The 13429-nt window shown below is 38.8% G+C and overlaps 2 protein-coding genes and 1 pseudogene across 2 annotated transcripts; all 3 read right to left on the reverse strand.

Moving 5' to 3' along the window:
* On the reverse strand, positions 1 to 2010 carry LOC115572150 (chemokine XC receptor 1-like; annotated as a pseudogene).
* Positions 2011 to 4583: 2573 nt separating this feature from the next.
* On the reverse strand, positions 4584 to 7555 carry LOC115572132 (chemokine XC receptor 1-like). The gene is made up of 2 exons (XM_030401951.1): positions 7304 to 7555; positions 4584 to 7108 (listed from the first exon to the last, which is right to left on the reverse strand). The coding sequence occupies exon 2, from the start codon at positions 7088 to 7090 to the stop codon at positions 6071 to 6073; it is 1020 nt and encodes a 339-aa protein (XP_030257811.1). The 5' UTR covers positions 7091 to 7108; positions 7304 to 7555; the 3' UTR covers positions 4584 to 6070.
* Positions 7556 to 9204: 1649 nt separating this feature from the next.
* LOC115572124 (chemokine XC receptor 1-like) lies at positions 9205 to 12081 on the reverse strand. Its single transcript, XM_030401943.1, has 2 exons — positions 11988 to 12081; positions 9205 to 10623 (listed from the first exon to the last, which is right to left on the reverse strand). The coding sequence occupies exon 2, from the start codon at positions 10605 to 10607 to the stop codon at positions 9537 to 9539; it is 1071 nt and encodes a 356-aa protein (XP_030257803.1). The 5' UTR covers positions 10608 to 10623; positions 11988 to 12081; the 3' UTR covers positions 9205 to 9536.
* Positions 12082 to 13429: the final 1348 nt, after the last annotated feature.

Below are 13429 nucleotides of genomic sequence, written 5' to 3' on the forward strand. Positions count from 1 at the left end.
TAGATTCCAGCGTAGCTTTATTCAAAACCATTACAGGAACAGCAGCACTGGTCTTTCATCATTGCTGAGACAGTGAAGGCGTTTGCAGACATCATTACTTACATGCTTTAATTTTTGCTTCTTTTTTTTCTTTCTTGTTACACATATTCATCATAGATCTGACACATTTCATGTAAAAATAGACCTAAGTAGACCTACTAACTTTTAAAGAACTATTCAAAACATAGAAATTTAGGAAATACTTAACTGTAACGGTGCGCACATTTCTTTGAAATCACGCCCAAATTACCACAAAGATTAGCTCAGAATCTATTATTAATCTTTTAGTTATTACAACACTTCACGTCAGTTTTGTGGCCTGCTGACCGAAAGTAGCTTAAACCAGCTGTATTGCAAAATTAAACTGGCACGATTAGCTGAAGTTCGTCAGAAACCAATCGTTATATTCCTGGAAATAGATTAAAGGGCGGCTGTAGCTCAGGAGGTAGTGCGGGACGTCTTGTAATCTGAAAGTTCATGCTGCCCCTGGCTGCATGTCCAAGTGTTCTTGAGCAAGAGACTGAACCCCAAATTGCTCCTGGCTTGCATCTTGTATGGCAGCCTCCGCCAGCGTGGGTGTGAATGGGTGAATCTGACAAGTGTTGTAAAGCGCTTTGATTGGTCAGTAGACCGGAAAAGCGCTTGCAGAAATGCAAGTCCATTCACAATTGATCTAATTTACCAACCATCTATACACTGCTTATTGGAAAACAGCAGACTGTTTTTATTATATTATTTCCGGTTGATTTTTAATACATTTTTATTTCTATTATTGTGGTTATTAGGGAGTAATGACATTTTCAGACGTGCAAAAAGAAGTGATACCAAAATGAAGCATAAAATACATTTTTTTAAAAACAAACAGTATTGCGTTGAAGCATCTACAGATTGGAGCTTTTTCATTTCAAAAGTGAAAGTCTATTTTGAGGGTAGTTCCAGTATCACGGCAGAGTTCTGTGCAATAAAAGCTACATTCTGAATAACAGAAGTGTTCTGACCGGCGCCCCTGTCTGTGCTCTTCTTCTGGGCATTCTGGCAGCGTAGAAGTTGCAAAAGATGTCTTCGCAACTTTTGTGAGAGCATGTACAGCAGAGGGTTCATGCAGCAGTGAGAAAAGGCAAGTATACGAAAAATAGAATGGGCAATGAACATGCGTTCCTCTGCGTAACAGCCCCTGGGTTTATAAAAAGCACTGATGAAAAGCAAGATATTGTAAGGACCCCAGCAGATGAAGAAGGCTGCAATGATACAGAACATCACCACTATAGTCCTGTACCTTTTTCTGTTTGAAGCCTGCAGAACGGTCTTGAGGATGGCAGAATAGCAGAAAACAATGATGGCAAATGGGAGGAAGAAGAGCAGTGACACTTGGAGATAATATCCCAGGTTGACATCAGAGCTATCAGAAATAGGTTCACAGGACGAACGATTGTCCTAATAGATTTCCACCTGCACTTTGACAGCATCACTCACGGATGCACTAATGCTGATGACCCAGGCAGCTGCACAGGCTGCTATGGCACACCTCTCCCTCTTTAGCTGGCTGCCCGGCCAGGTGTTCAGCACCACTGTTATGAAACGATCCACAGTCATGGCAGTCAGCAGAATGATGCTACTGTACAAACCAAGAAAATGTGCGGCAGTCACCAATTTGCAGAGAAAGTCACCAAATACCCAGTGGTGCAGGTAATAGACGGCCCAGAATGGAAGCGTGAAGGTAAAGACCAAGTCGGAGCAGGCCAGGTTCAGGATGAACAGATTAGTGGCATTTTTCATCTTCTCGTAGATGAAAGGAAGACATACAAGGAGGATGTTGCCTATGAGACTGAAGATGAAGATAGGAATGACGATGGCGCCACTGATGGTGTCAAAGTTAATCCACCCGCAAAAATACTCCAGTTCATTACTGTAGTCCAGATCCATTGTGTACTCGCTCATTGTGGAGCTGTAGGTTTTCTAGGAAACACAAGAACAAAATAAATTTGAAAAAGTGTACTCAAGACTGAGCACATGTCTTCAACTTTCCAGCAATTTGTCATTTCAAAACAAACATTTCCCCCTAAATAATTTCAATATGGTGAGCAATGAAGTACTAAACGGGTCTTAGAGCCTGGTGATGTCTGTTTGTCCCACACAGTTTGATAGTTATCAACATATGGACACAGCAGAATGTAATGATAATGAACGGTACCAAAAAAGAAAAGGCCAATGCACACAGTGATTTCAACATAGATCATAGTAAATGATAGTGGAACTGACATAGGTCAGACGTTGTAAGTTGCAGATGCCAGGTATAGTCTTCCAAGCTCGTTCCCTCAGAAGAACCCACAGGAGGAAGCTGTTTCCAGGCACGCTGATGCAGAAGATGATGATCAAGCACACAGATTGGAAGAGATGACAGGAAGGTTCCACCGTTCTGAATTCATCGTCAAAGTCGAAGTTATAGTCATAGTAGAATCTGTAATTGTATTAAGTGTCAAGCTCTTCCATTGTTAGCTTGTTGCTGTTTTTTTAGGAAGTGACTAAAGTCCTAAAGAAACGAGGATATACTGTCCACCTAATGGCTTCCTAGTCCAGATTCAGACAGTCAGGATAAAGTCTTCTCGCACCAAGTTTACTGAAGACTCCTGTGGGCAGGTAGACATGAATAAGGAGGGGAAAGTTACAAAATGGTGTCAAGTAAGTGTTTATAGATGATGCACAATGTAACTTGTTTAAACAGGAAAGCTGCAGAGAAACCAAATCCAATATTCTGTTTTAAGTTGTATTATTAAGATTTGCACAAATATGCCCCAAACAGTTTGAAATCATAGCAAACACAAACTCAACACACAGCAAAGGCTTCCATAGAACAACATTAACTGCTATGAAAGACATGAATATGGAATACACATAAAAACATCCCATTAAGAATTTATATTCATTAGTTCTCATAAAAGAAGTTCTAAGCAATGAGAAATTACTTACAGATAAAACTTTCGATGGCTTAAATCAAAGGATGGCAGTAGAAGGTGTAACAGGTCATACATCTGTTGGTTTGTCCGTAACAGTAAAATATTTTCTCACATTTTCCGATAAATCGCTGCAGTAGATGCACCACATTAACCATGAGTTCTGATGATGCCACTTTCAGTGTGGGGAGGATATGACGTTAATTCCTGACAATGCGTCAGAATACATTTTCTATTTGAGCACAACTACAACTACAGTGACTCTCAGAGTGCATTCTTCCAATAAACATTCCCCCTAGAGCCCCATATCACTTATCATTTTTAACCACCATAACCCCATAACTGCTCAGTCCTGATTTAAGACCACCAGATTGTACTCAGTCATAGATACCATCCACCTCAGCATACCTGGTTTTCCTTCCATCAAAATCCATGCATTGTTACCTGAGAAATTAACTAAAATCTTGCAGCGTTAAAGAAAGTGAGAAAAAAAATACCTGTATCTGTCCCTTTTTAACCGGATCCAAAACCAAGGTAATGGGCCTGACACACAAACCCAACAACCAGACACAGGTGAAAACATACCTTACTTATTCGAGGTAGATATAATGTTTATGTCATGCTGTTTGAGAAATTATTAAGAGACAACCAAGGAAACTAAATCAAAACCTGAAATACATCATGATGACTCCATATTTTGTCTCATATTTGCACAAAGGTCTTAATTAGCCCACAATGAACCTCCAATAATGAGCCATTGAGAAATATAGTGGCAACATTCTGATAATGAATTTATATTATATAACAATTAAGAGATTATATGAAATTATATCATATGTTGAGTTCAGTTTCACCCGTTCTTTCTTTTCAGCTTGAGTTGGCCTTTACATGTGGTAAAGGGTAGTTCTTCCTTGGCAATGAAAGAGGCTGTGTTAAACTTCAATATTAATTCGGCCTCCTCAGCCCACTGATTAACAGCCTCTTGCCTTCTAAATGCAACTGATAGTGGAATTGCATTTTCATTGGAGTACAGGTCACGGCATATTTTATGCCTGAGACTAGCACTGTGTTTGACCAATATGTTATGATTTAACTGTGTAGTGCCAGCATTACCTGCAAATTTCGTGTTCCCCACATGTTGCAGATATTGACTGCAAAATTTGTAGTTGATGGAATTCGTCTCTCTGAGAAACCTTAACCAGTCAAATGTGCGCACCCATTCTTCACAAAAACTTTATTTTCGGCCTTTTTCGCCACACTTTTGTCTTCAGACTTGGACTCATCCTCTGAGTTAGGATTTGACTCTGGCACACTACTTAGCTTATCAGGGAGAAAAATGAAAAACCTATCAGCTCCGCCACGCAGGGGGGCAAGTATCTGGTGGAAACACGGAGTTCATTTCGCCATTGTTTGCTGAAAATGAAACTTTATCCACCTCTCTGAACAACTTTCGGACTCTTCCCCTCCACACATTAGCCACTAACATTGCTATTCCCTGCCCCTCTAACACACCATTTGGGCGCAGCCTGGGGCCCTGTTAAAATAAACAGAAAATGGAGATTGTTGGCAATAAATACAAAAAAAAAGAAAACATTTCTGCAACTATCATGATTTTTATTTGGCATCAGCAAATAACAGTATAGTTTACAGCAGACACCCCATTATCATACATCCATACAGTACAAGGTTTATCACCTCAGCATTATCAACTTAATTTCATACTTTCAAGTTGCATCCAATTCTGTCCTGCTTGTATTAGATATTCCCATTTTTCTTGTCCAGATCTTTATTCAATGTTTTTTAATTTCCATAAATTCTCAGAATTGGATTCCACTTTCTTGTGTTTTCATCATGAAATCTCTTTTCATGTAAATAACTACATGAATAGATATCCTGTAACATAATGCAAAGAAATAATAAAAAAAAAAAAAACAGACCTTGGATATGCACTCATTTACTGCTCATTGTTTTTGTTAGTAACTGTATATTCCTTGTCTCATTAATCTGCCTGGCACTTTTCATGAAGGAAAATACTTGCATGGCAACATTTTTCTGTGAAGTATTTTGCCCCCGCCCATCGTGCCATGGCACAACATGAAAAACAGAAGTGAAAACAGCTGAACTAGATTCCAGCGTAGCTTTATTCAAAACCATTACAGGAACAGCAGCACTGGTCTTTCATCATTGCTGAGACAGTGAAGGCGTTTGCAGACATCATTACTTACATGCTTTAATTTTTGCTTCTTTTTTTTCTTTCTTGTTACACATATTCATCATAGATCTGACACATTTCATGTAAAAATAGACCTAAGTAGACCTACTAACTTTTAAAGAACTATTCAAAACATAGAAATTTAGGAAATACTTAACTGTAACGGTGCGCACATTTCTTTGAAATCACGCCCAAATTACCACAAAGATTAGCTCAGAATCTATTATTAATCTTTTAGTTATTACAACACTTCACGTCAGTTTTGTGGCCTGCTGACCGAAAGTAGCTTAAACCAGCTGTATTGCAAAATTAAACTGGCACGATTAGCTGAAGTTCGTCAGAAACCAATCGTTATATTCCTGGAAATAGATTAAAGGGCGGCTGTAGCTCAGGAGGTAGTGCGGGACGTCTTGTAATCTGAAAGTTCATGCTGCCCCTGGCTGCATGTCCAAGTGTTCTTGAGCAAGAGACTGAACCCCAAATTGCTCCTGGCTTGCATCTTGTATGGCAGCCTCCGCCAGCGTGGGTGTGAATGGGTGAATCTGACAAGTGTTGTAAAGCGCTTTGATTGGTCAGTAGACCGGAAAAGCGCTTGCAGAAATGCAAGTCCATTCACAATTGATCTAATTTACCAACCATCTATACACTGCTTATTGGAAAACAGCAGACTGTTTTTATTATATTATTTCCGGTTGATTTTTAATACATTTTTATTTCTATTATTGTGGTTATTAGGGAGTAATGACATTTTCAGACGTGCAAAAAGAAGTGATACCAAAATGAAGCATAAAATACATTTTTTTAAAAACAAACAGTATTGCGTTGAAGCATCTACAGATTGGAGCTTTTTCATTTCAAAAGTGAAAGTCTATTTTGAGGGTAGTTCCAGTATCACGGCAGAGTTCTGTGCAATAAAAGCTACATTCTGAATAACAGAAGTGTTCTGACCGGCGCCCCTGTCTGTGCTCTTCTTCTGGGCATTCTGGCAGCGTAGAAGTTGCAAAAGATGTCTTCGCAACTTTTGTGAGAGCATGTACAGCAGAGGGTTCATGCAGCAGTGAGAAAAGGCAAGTATACGAAAAATAGAATGGGCAATGAACATGCGTTCCTCTGCGTAACAGCCCCTGGGTTTATAAAAAGCACTGATGAAAAGCAAGATATTGTAAGGACCCCAGCAGATGAAGAAGGCTGCAATGATACAGAACATCACCACTATAGTCCTGTACCTTTTTCTGTTTGAAGCCTGCAGAACGGTCTTGAGGATGGCAGAATAGCAGAAAACAATGATGGCAAATGGGAGGAAGAAGAGCAGTGACACTTGGAGATAATATCCCAGGTTGACATCAGAGCTATCAGAAATAGGTTCACAGGACGAACGATTGTCCCAATAGATTTCCACCTGCACTTTGACAGCATCACTCACGGATGCACTAATGCTGATGACCCAGGCAGCTGCACAGGCTGCTATGGCACACCTCTCCCTCTTTAGCTGGCTGCCCGGCCAGGTGTTCAGCACCACTGTTATGAAACGATCCACAGTCATGGCAGTCAGCAGAATGATGCTACTGTACAAACCAAGAAAATGTGCGGCAGTCACCAATTTGCAGAGAAAGTCACCAAATACCCAGTGGTGCAGGTAATAGACGGCCCAGAATGGAAGCGTGAAGGTAAAGACCAAGTCGGAGCAGGCCAGGTTCAGGATGAACAGATTAGTGGCATTTTTCATCTTCTCGTAGATGAAAAGAACACATATGAGGAGGCTGTTGCCTATGAGACTGAAGATGAAGATAGGAATGACGATGGCGCCACTGATGGTGTCAAAGTTAATCCACTCGCAAAAATACTCCAGTTCATTACTGTAGTCCAGAGCCATTGTGTACTCGCTCATTGTGGAGCTGTAGGTTTTCTAGGAAACACAAGAACAAAAAACATTTGAAAAAGTGTACTCAAGACTGAGCACGTCTTCAACTTTTCAGCAATTTGTCATTTCAAACAAACATTTCCCTCTAAATAATTTCAATATGGTGGGCAATGAAGTACTAAACAGGTGATGTTACAGTTAAATATGGAGAGCAGTTAGAGTAAGTAAGAAGAAACTTACCCTGAACAACGCCTGTAACGTCTTGGGCTGACTTGCACTGTGAAGGAAAGCTCTTGATAAAGAAGTGCAAACCAGTGGTTCCTCTTTTTTATTTTCACAATAAGTCAGCGGTGGTTCATCGCTATTCAAGTTTAAGCATGAAGGTACTTTGAATTCGAGAAAAGAGGTTTGGCTTTTATCCAGAGGAAGCAGTGAGGGTTGCTCACTTATCAAAACAGAGACACTCCTGATCTCAAATTGGGTGATTTTTAGTTTATTGTCAAGCATGGAAATAATGATTATGATGACAAAAGGATCACGTTAAAGTAAAAAAATTACATATATATGTATATGTATATATATGTATATATATATATATATATATATATATATATATATATATATGCACACACATATTAATCAATTCTTATGATCAAACTGTATTTTCATTTTTGGCATAGATAGCATGACTCCCACGACATGTTAAAGGTGAAAAATATAGATTCAAATGATTGATGTGAAAATGTTAAATGCAGTTAATCAAGGTGAATCACATAAAAAAGAAATATCTGTAGTACAATGAATAATCATTTTATCAACATGCATTCCACATCACTTGCATACTGTATTAACACAACAATATAGGGCTCATTATTCTTTAGCAACAGCACAGATCGATTGGAAACTACTTGACAAAAGTTGACAGAATCATTATTAAACACTGTACATTATGTATCAAAGCCTCACGCACTCAGTGACCATTGCATGGATATGGGTAGGCCAGTCTTTTTGAGATCTGGTATGAAGACATTCCATGAACCAACTATCCCAACATACTGTTTACAAGTCTAGATTTTTGGTGTCTGTATCTCCTCAAACGGTGGCCTTTATTTAGAGCAGGCTTATATTACAGCGAAACCTTTAGAACTCATTTAATTAGTTTAATAACTTTGGTTATATTTTTAGTACAAAGCCTAATTGTTTTCTGATCTGAACCTATGTGCACGGTTAAAACACAATTCAAGTGGGCAGAATCCCGTAATTTCTTCTGAAGGCTTCATTGTGAAACTTTTTCAGGAAATTTTTTTGACTGCTAATGTAGCAACTGCCATCTTATGGCACATGTACGTTACTACAAAATACAGTTTGGCTGAGACAAAGAAACATGTATACCTTCAGTGACACAAATATGACAATAACACTTGAGTTAACTTTGTATGATCATATCGTTGAATTTCTTAAGTGAGGAAAATGTGCATGTCACACGTGAGAGAGTACTTGAAGGGAGGAATTGATGGGTCAAACAGACAAGTTTTACCCAGGAGACTAGGGTTTGTGTGCCAAAAGGCAAGATTGACTTATTGTACGTAAGTTAACCTAAGTAATGTTCAACTACGTCACGCACCATGATCTTTTGCTAGATTGCAACTGACAGCTGGAATCTTACTTAGTGAACTTTGTTTGGAAAGTTTAATCCATAGTTAAAAAGGAGATGTATTATGCTACTTTACAGGTTCATAATTTGATTTTGGAATAGGTTAACATGATTTCATGCTCAACAAACACATCAGTTCTGTAGCACAGTATTCCCACCTCCATCTGAGATGCTCTGTTTTAGCTCCTGTCTCTTTAAGATTCCCCCCTCCCCAAATACCCAGTCCTCCTCTAATTGGTCAGCTCTCAAACACCTGAGCCAGCGCTGCTTACAACAACAGAGCAGCTGTGCTGAACCAATTCTTACATGCCAAACTACCCACTAGGCATAAATCATGCAAATATGTGACATGGTGACTTAGTGTGATGTATGGAAGGTACATTTGGTGCATACTTTGACCTTTTTAATGTTGAGGACCTTTTAAATGCACATGAACCTGTCTAACACACTAAATGAATGGTAAAAAATGAAACAACCTAAATAGGTCTCCTTTAAATCATATTTATTATGTATAACTTTCTTTCTTTTCTTGTTGAGGTGAAGTGAGGCAAAATGTGACACTGACATGGTGGATAAAGGCAACTACATACTTACATGGAGTTTATCCACCCTTGTTCCTGGCCTGTATTTGTTCATGTCAACCACGGCCACAGACGTTATTCGATATCCGATCATTATCTGATAAAAAAAAAGCTTTTGATTGAGTAAATATGAAACTTGTATTATTTACAAATGTCAGAGGGATTTTTGGATTTGGTTTTATTTCTCCTTGTATACAACCTGGAAGCTCCAGTTTTATTTTTTTGACCTTTATATAAACTACATAGACAACTCTTCACCACTTGTTACTGATGTGATTGTGAGTCGACTTCGCCGGTTGCGGATGCTGCTGTTGTCGTTATGGCCCCAGAACTTCAGCATTTTCTTCAAGTGGTTGTTGAATTTAACCCCCAAAAACACATAAAACACAGGGTTGAGGCAGCAGTGTGAATATGCAAAAAGTCGCGTGATGTAAAAGGCGTAAGCTAGACGTTTTGTTATCTCACAACTTTGAACCACATCTGCCGAGTCAGCAGGTGGTCTTGGCCAAATGTACAAAGACTTCAGAAATATTACTATATTGTAAGGTGCCCAGCCCAAGAAGAAAACAGCCACAAGAGCAAAAATGAGCTTTAAAGTTTTGCTCTTTCTTCTTCGGGCAGTGGGGCGCAGCAACCTGCAAATGATCTGAGAATAGCAAAAAATGAATACCACCGAACTTATTATGAAGAGAGCATTTTGCTGGTAGATTGCCCACAAATCCCAGGTAGAACTTGCAAAGACGCAGTGATTCGGTTCCACAAATTTGGTGAACATGAATGCTGGACTGGTGACCAGCACACTCAGTCCCCACATGACCACAGATACGAGCACACTGTAGAAGCCTTTGGTGGACACAATGTCAGACAGAGGATTCATGACGGCTATGTAACGGTGAGCAGTCATCAGGATGAGGAGGAAGCCACTGCTGTAGAAGCCGAGGTAGAAGACAAAGCTGACTATTTTGCATGCATATGACCCCAAAGTCCATCCATACATGTGGTAGTAGGCCCAGAAAGGCAGACCTGCGGTGAAGAAGAGATCGGATACAGCCAGGTTCAGGATGAAAGTGTTGGTGATGGATTTGAGATTCTCGTACTTGGCCAGAATCACAATGACCAGGATGTTGCCAAACAGACTGAGGATCACAACGATAGAGAAGAAAGCTGGGATGAAGATCATTCCAGTCTCCACGAGGCTCGAGCTGTCACACTCTTCAGTCGGATAGTCAGAGTAATTTTCGTAGTAATAGTCGATGGCTGGACTGATGCTCATGGTAGTTGTAACTGCAAGGTCTCCAGTTGTAGCCATATTCTTTCAATCAAGTCTAAATTCAAAAGAGGCTTCATTAGCGGGGTAAGTCAAACAGGGCAGATGATTACATTGTAAACTTTTATTTCAGAGATTTGTGTCAAAGCTTCAATTGTCACTGTTTTTAAACTGAACCAAATTTTTTTTGGGGGGGGGGGGGGCACTCTCACTCTCACTTATTTCACATATCTAACTTTGAGTAGCGCTGTCCAAAGTGGGACCCCAAGCCAAAGATTCCCTGAGCAAGAAATCAAAATAAACATAAAAATGCAAAAATGTATCAAAAAAACATACAGACTCAGTTGGCGAGTCACCAGCACAAGCATCTATCTATTTTTTTTAAAAAAAAATTTTAGGAAAATCCTGTATAATATACCTTTAAGATTGGTACATTAAAGCACAAACATTTTGGGCAACTTAAATATTTGTCTAGAGGTAAAACGTGACATGAGCTGTAAGAAGCTCACTCTGCTCAATTCAAACCAGTGAGAGAAACACTCAAAACAGACACAGAGGGAAATCTAACAGTTAGGCGATCGAGTTGATTGAAACATGTTTAGGCACTCCTCAGGTATTTTGTGTTTCTTCATGTTTGTCTTTGTGCTGTTAAAATGCTCTGATGATGTCACTAAGTTGTACTGATTAAAATGTTCAACTTGATGTGTCGATTGGACCTAAAGCCACTGATGTATGCGAGATCAAGGAAAATGTAAATCAGCAAAAACGTCATATGGTAATTCACTCAATATTATAATTGGCTGTCCCATAATTTATAAATGTGCTGTAATGTATTATTGTTATGTGACAGAAAATTACACTTGATGAATGCCAACACACATCATAAAACTGAATAAGAATATGTGTTTTCAGGACTTTTAAACTATTCAACAGCAACAACTTCTTTCCATAAACAGTGTTCCTGCTACTTTTAATCCAGTGACTGAATAGGTCTTTTGGAAGAAAATATTCTCAGTGCAAACTGTCCAACAAAATTACAGTTACCTTGAATTTGCTCCAAGGTTGCTGCAGAAATTAGAGTCAAGTATCTCTAAAGCCTGTCAAATAAAATGAAAAAATATCTGAATGGCCACCAGTACAGATACTCTGTAACTGAGAAGGGAATTTTTGAAGTGAAATTTGGGTGAACTGGGCCTTTAAATGTTTTCTTATCCTAAATAAGAGGACACAGCACCCTTTCTTCAATTTCTGCCCTTGTCATTACACTGAATGAAACTGTTTAGTCCTCATATTCGCATAAGAAACAAAATGTTTTTTACAAAATACAAAATATTATAAACACTAACTTCCATGTCTTTTATCCCTAGTTCATGGGAGTTCCTTACTATCAAAAATTTGAAAGTGTAGAATTATAAACTGTACCTGCACAAAACAGCTGTGTATCCACCAGAGTCCTCCCTGCAAATATCAGTGCAAAACTGAACTGAGAATTGTACCTTATGTATCGACCACAAAGGTGAACCGAAAATAGCCGTATTCTGGGATCATCCACACTCACTTGTTTGTTTGTTTTTTTTTTTAAATCAATTGAACAGTACAAAAAAGTGGAAATCAGTGGTGAGATGAGGTAATGTCCCTCAGACTCAATTCACCGTTTTTATGGATGTGCTACCTTCAAGTTAAGTTAATAAATCATTTCAAAAAGTTAAAGATTCTAAAAGCTTAAAAAAATGGGCTTCATATGTTAAAAGGTTATAAACAATTGATTTATCTGTAGTAGTTCATTTTCTGTGCTGCCACCTACTGGTCACAGATTGATGCAGTCACGCACACTCTGCAAGACCTGCTTCAGTTGAGCTCAGGCAGGCAAGACGAACACTGCTCGGTGCATGAATCTGTTGGATGAATCTGTTGGAAATCATGTGTCTGGGGGTACTATGTGTAGATTACCTCTATATTCTTGTATTCTTAAAGTTTTTATATGTTGTACATTTCTTTTAGCGGGTTAGCTAAACAATGTACTCTACTAATTAGCAGCATATAGCTATGTTGTGCAATTGGCTTGTAACTTGTAGTTATTGTGTTAGTGAACCATTGTGTGGTGTTAAATACCACCAAACAATTTTATGTTAAAATACTCAACATTTGTTTACTTCATCACAATTTCAAGCAATATAAACAGCGTATATGGTTAATATTGACCTTTTTTATGGCACATTTATTAATTAAAGTGTTACTCCTTTTTTGTTTGTTTTTTAATTTAAAAAAAAAAGAAATTTACGATAAGATTTAAATAGTGCCATAACTATTGTTTTTTATTTATTTGAACTTACTTAGAAATGTAACTCATTCAGGTCAGTTTGTACAACACAAGCTGAACACATACAGTAACCATGTCAGTCTAGACAACACATCAGCCCCATTGGAAACATTGCCTTTTCATTACAGCCTATACAACACATGAAGGGCTAGAGTTTCACTGTGTGTGTTGCATATGTACTTCTTGCACTTCATGCATGTATATTGTGTTTTTCTGTCCTTCTTCGGTCCACACAGTTTGCAGCATTTCTTTTTGTTGCTGCTTGCCGCAATCTAGAAAAATGAAAAGATCAGGGATTTTACCACCATCTTTCTCTTGCAAGGCATGCGTGTCAGACATATATTGCAACAGCATCAAACTTACTTCATGCTCTGCAGATGGTGGTTCTGTAGGTTGGGTGGATGGGGAACCAGCATTTTCCTCCTGAACGCTCCTCATGATGGCTGCAGAGGCTGGGGTTCTGGGAACATTCTGTCTTCTCTGGATTTGAGGTCTCATCAGTTCTTTTCCCAGTTCCTCAAGAAAGAGGCGTCTCCTCTGGACC

Source organism: Sparus aurata, chromosome 21 (genome assembly GCF_900880675.1).
Source record: "Sparus aurata chromosome 21, fSpaAur1.1, whole genome shotgun sequence".
Taxonomy (NCBI): Eukaryota; Metazoa; Chordata; class Actinopteri; order Spariformes; family Sparidae; genus Sparus; species Sparus aurata.

What these genes read in the sequence shown, in the direction of transcription:
- LOC115572124 (XM_030401943.1), bottom strand. Translation starts at nt 10,607, where the DNA reads ATGGCTACAACTGGAGACCTTGCAGTTACAACTACCATGAGCATCAGT.
- LOC115572132 (XM_030401951.1), bottom strand. Translation starts at nt 7,090, where the DNA reads ATGAGCGAGTACACAATGGCTCTGGACTACAGTAATGAACTGGAGTAT.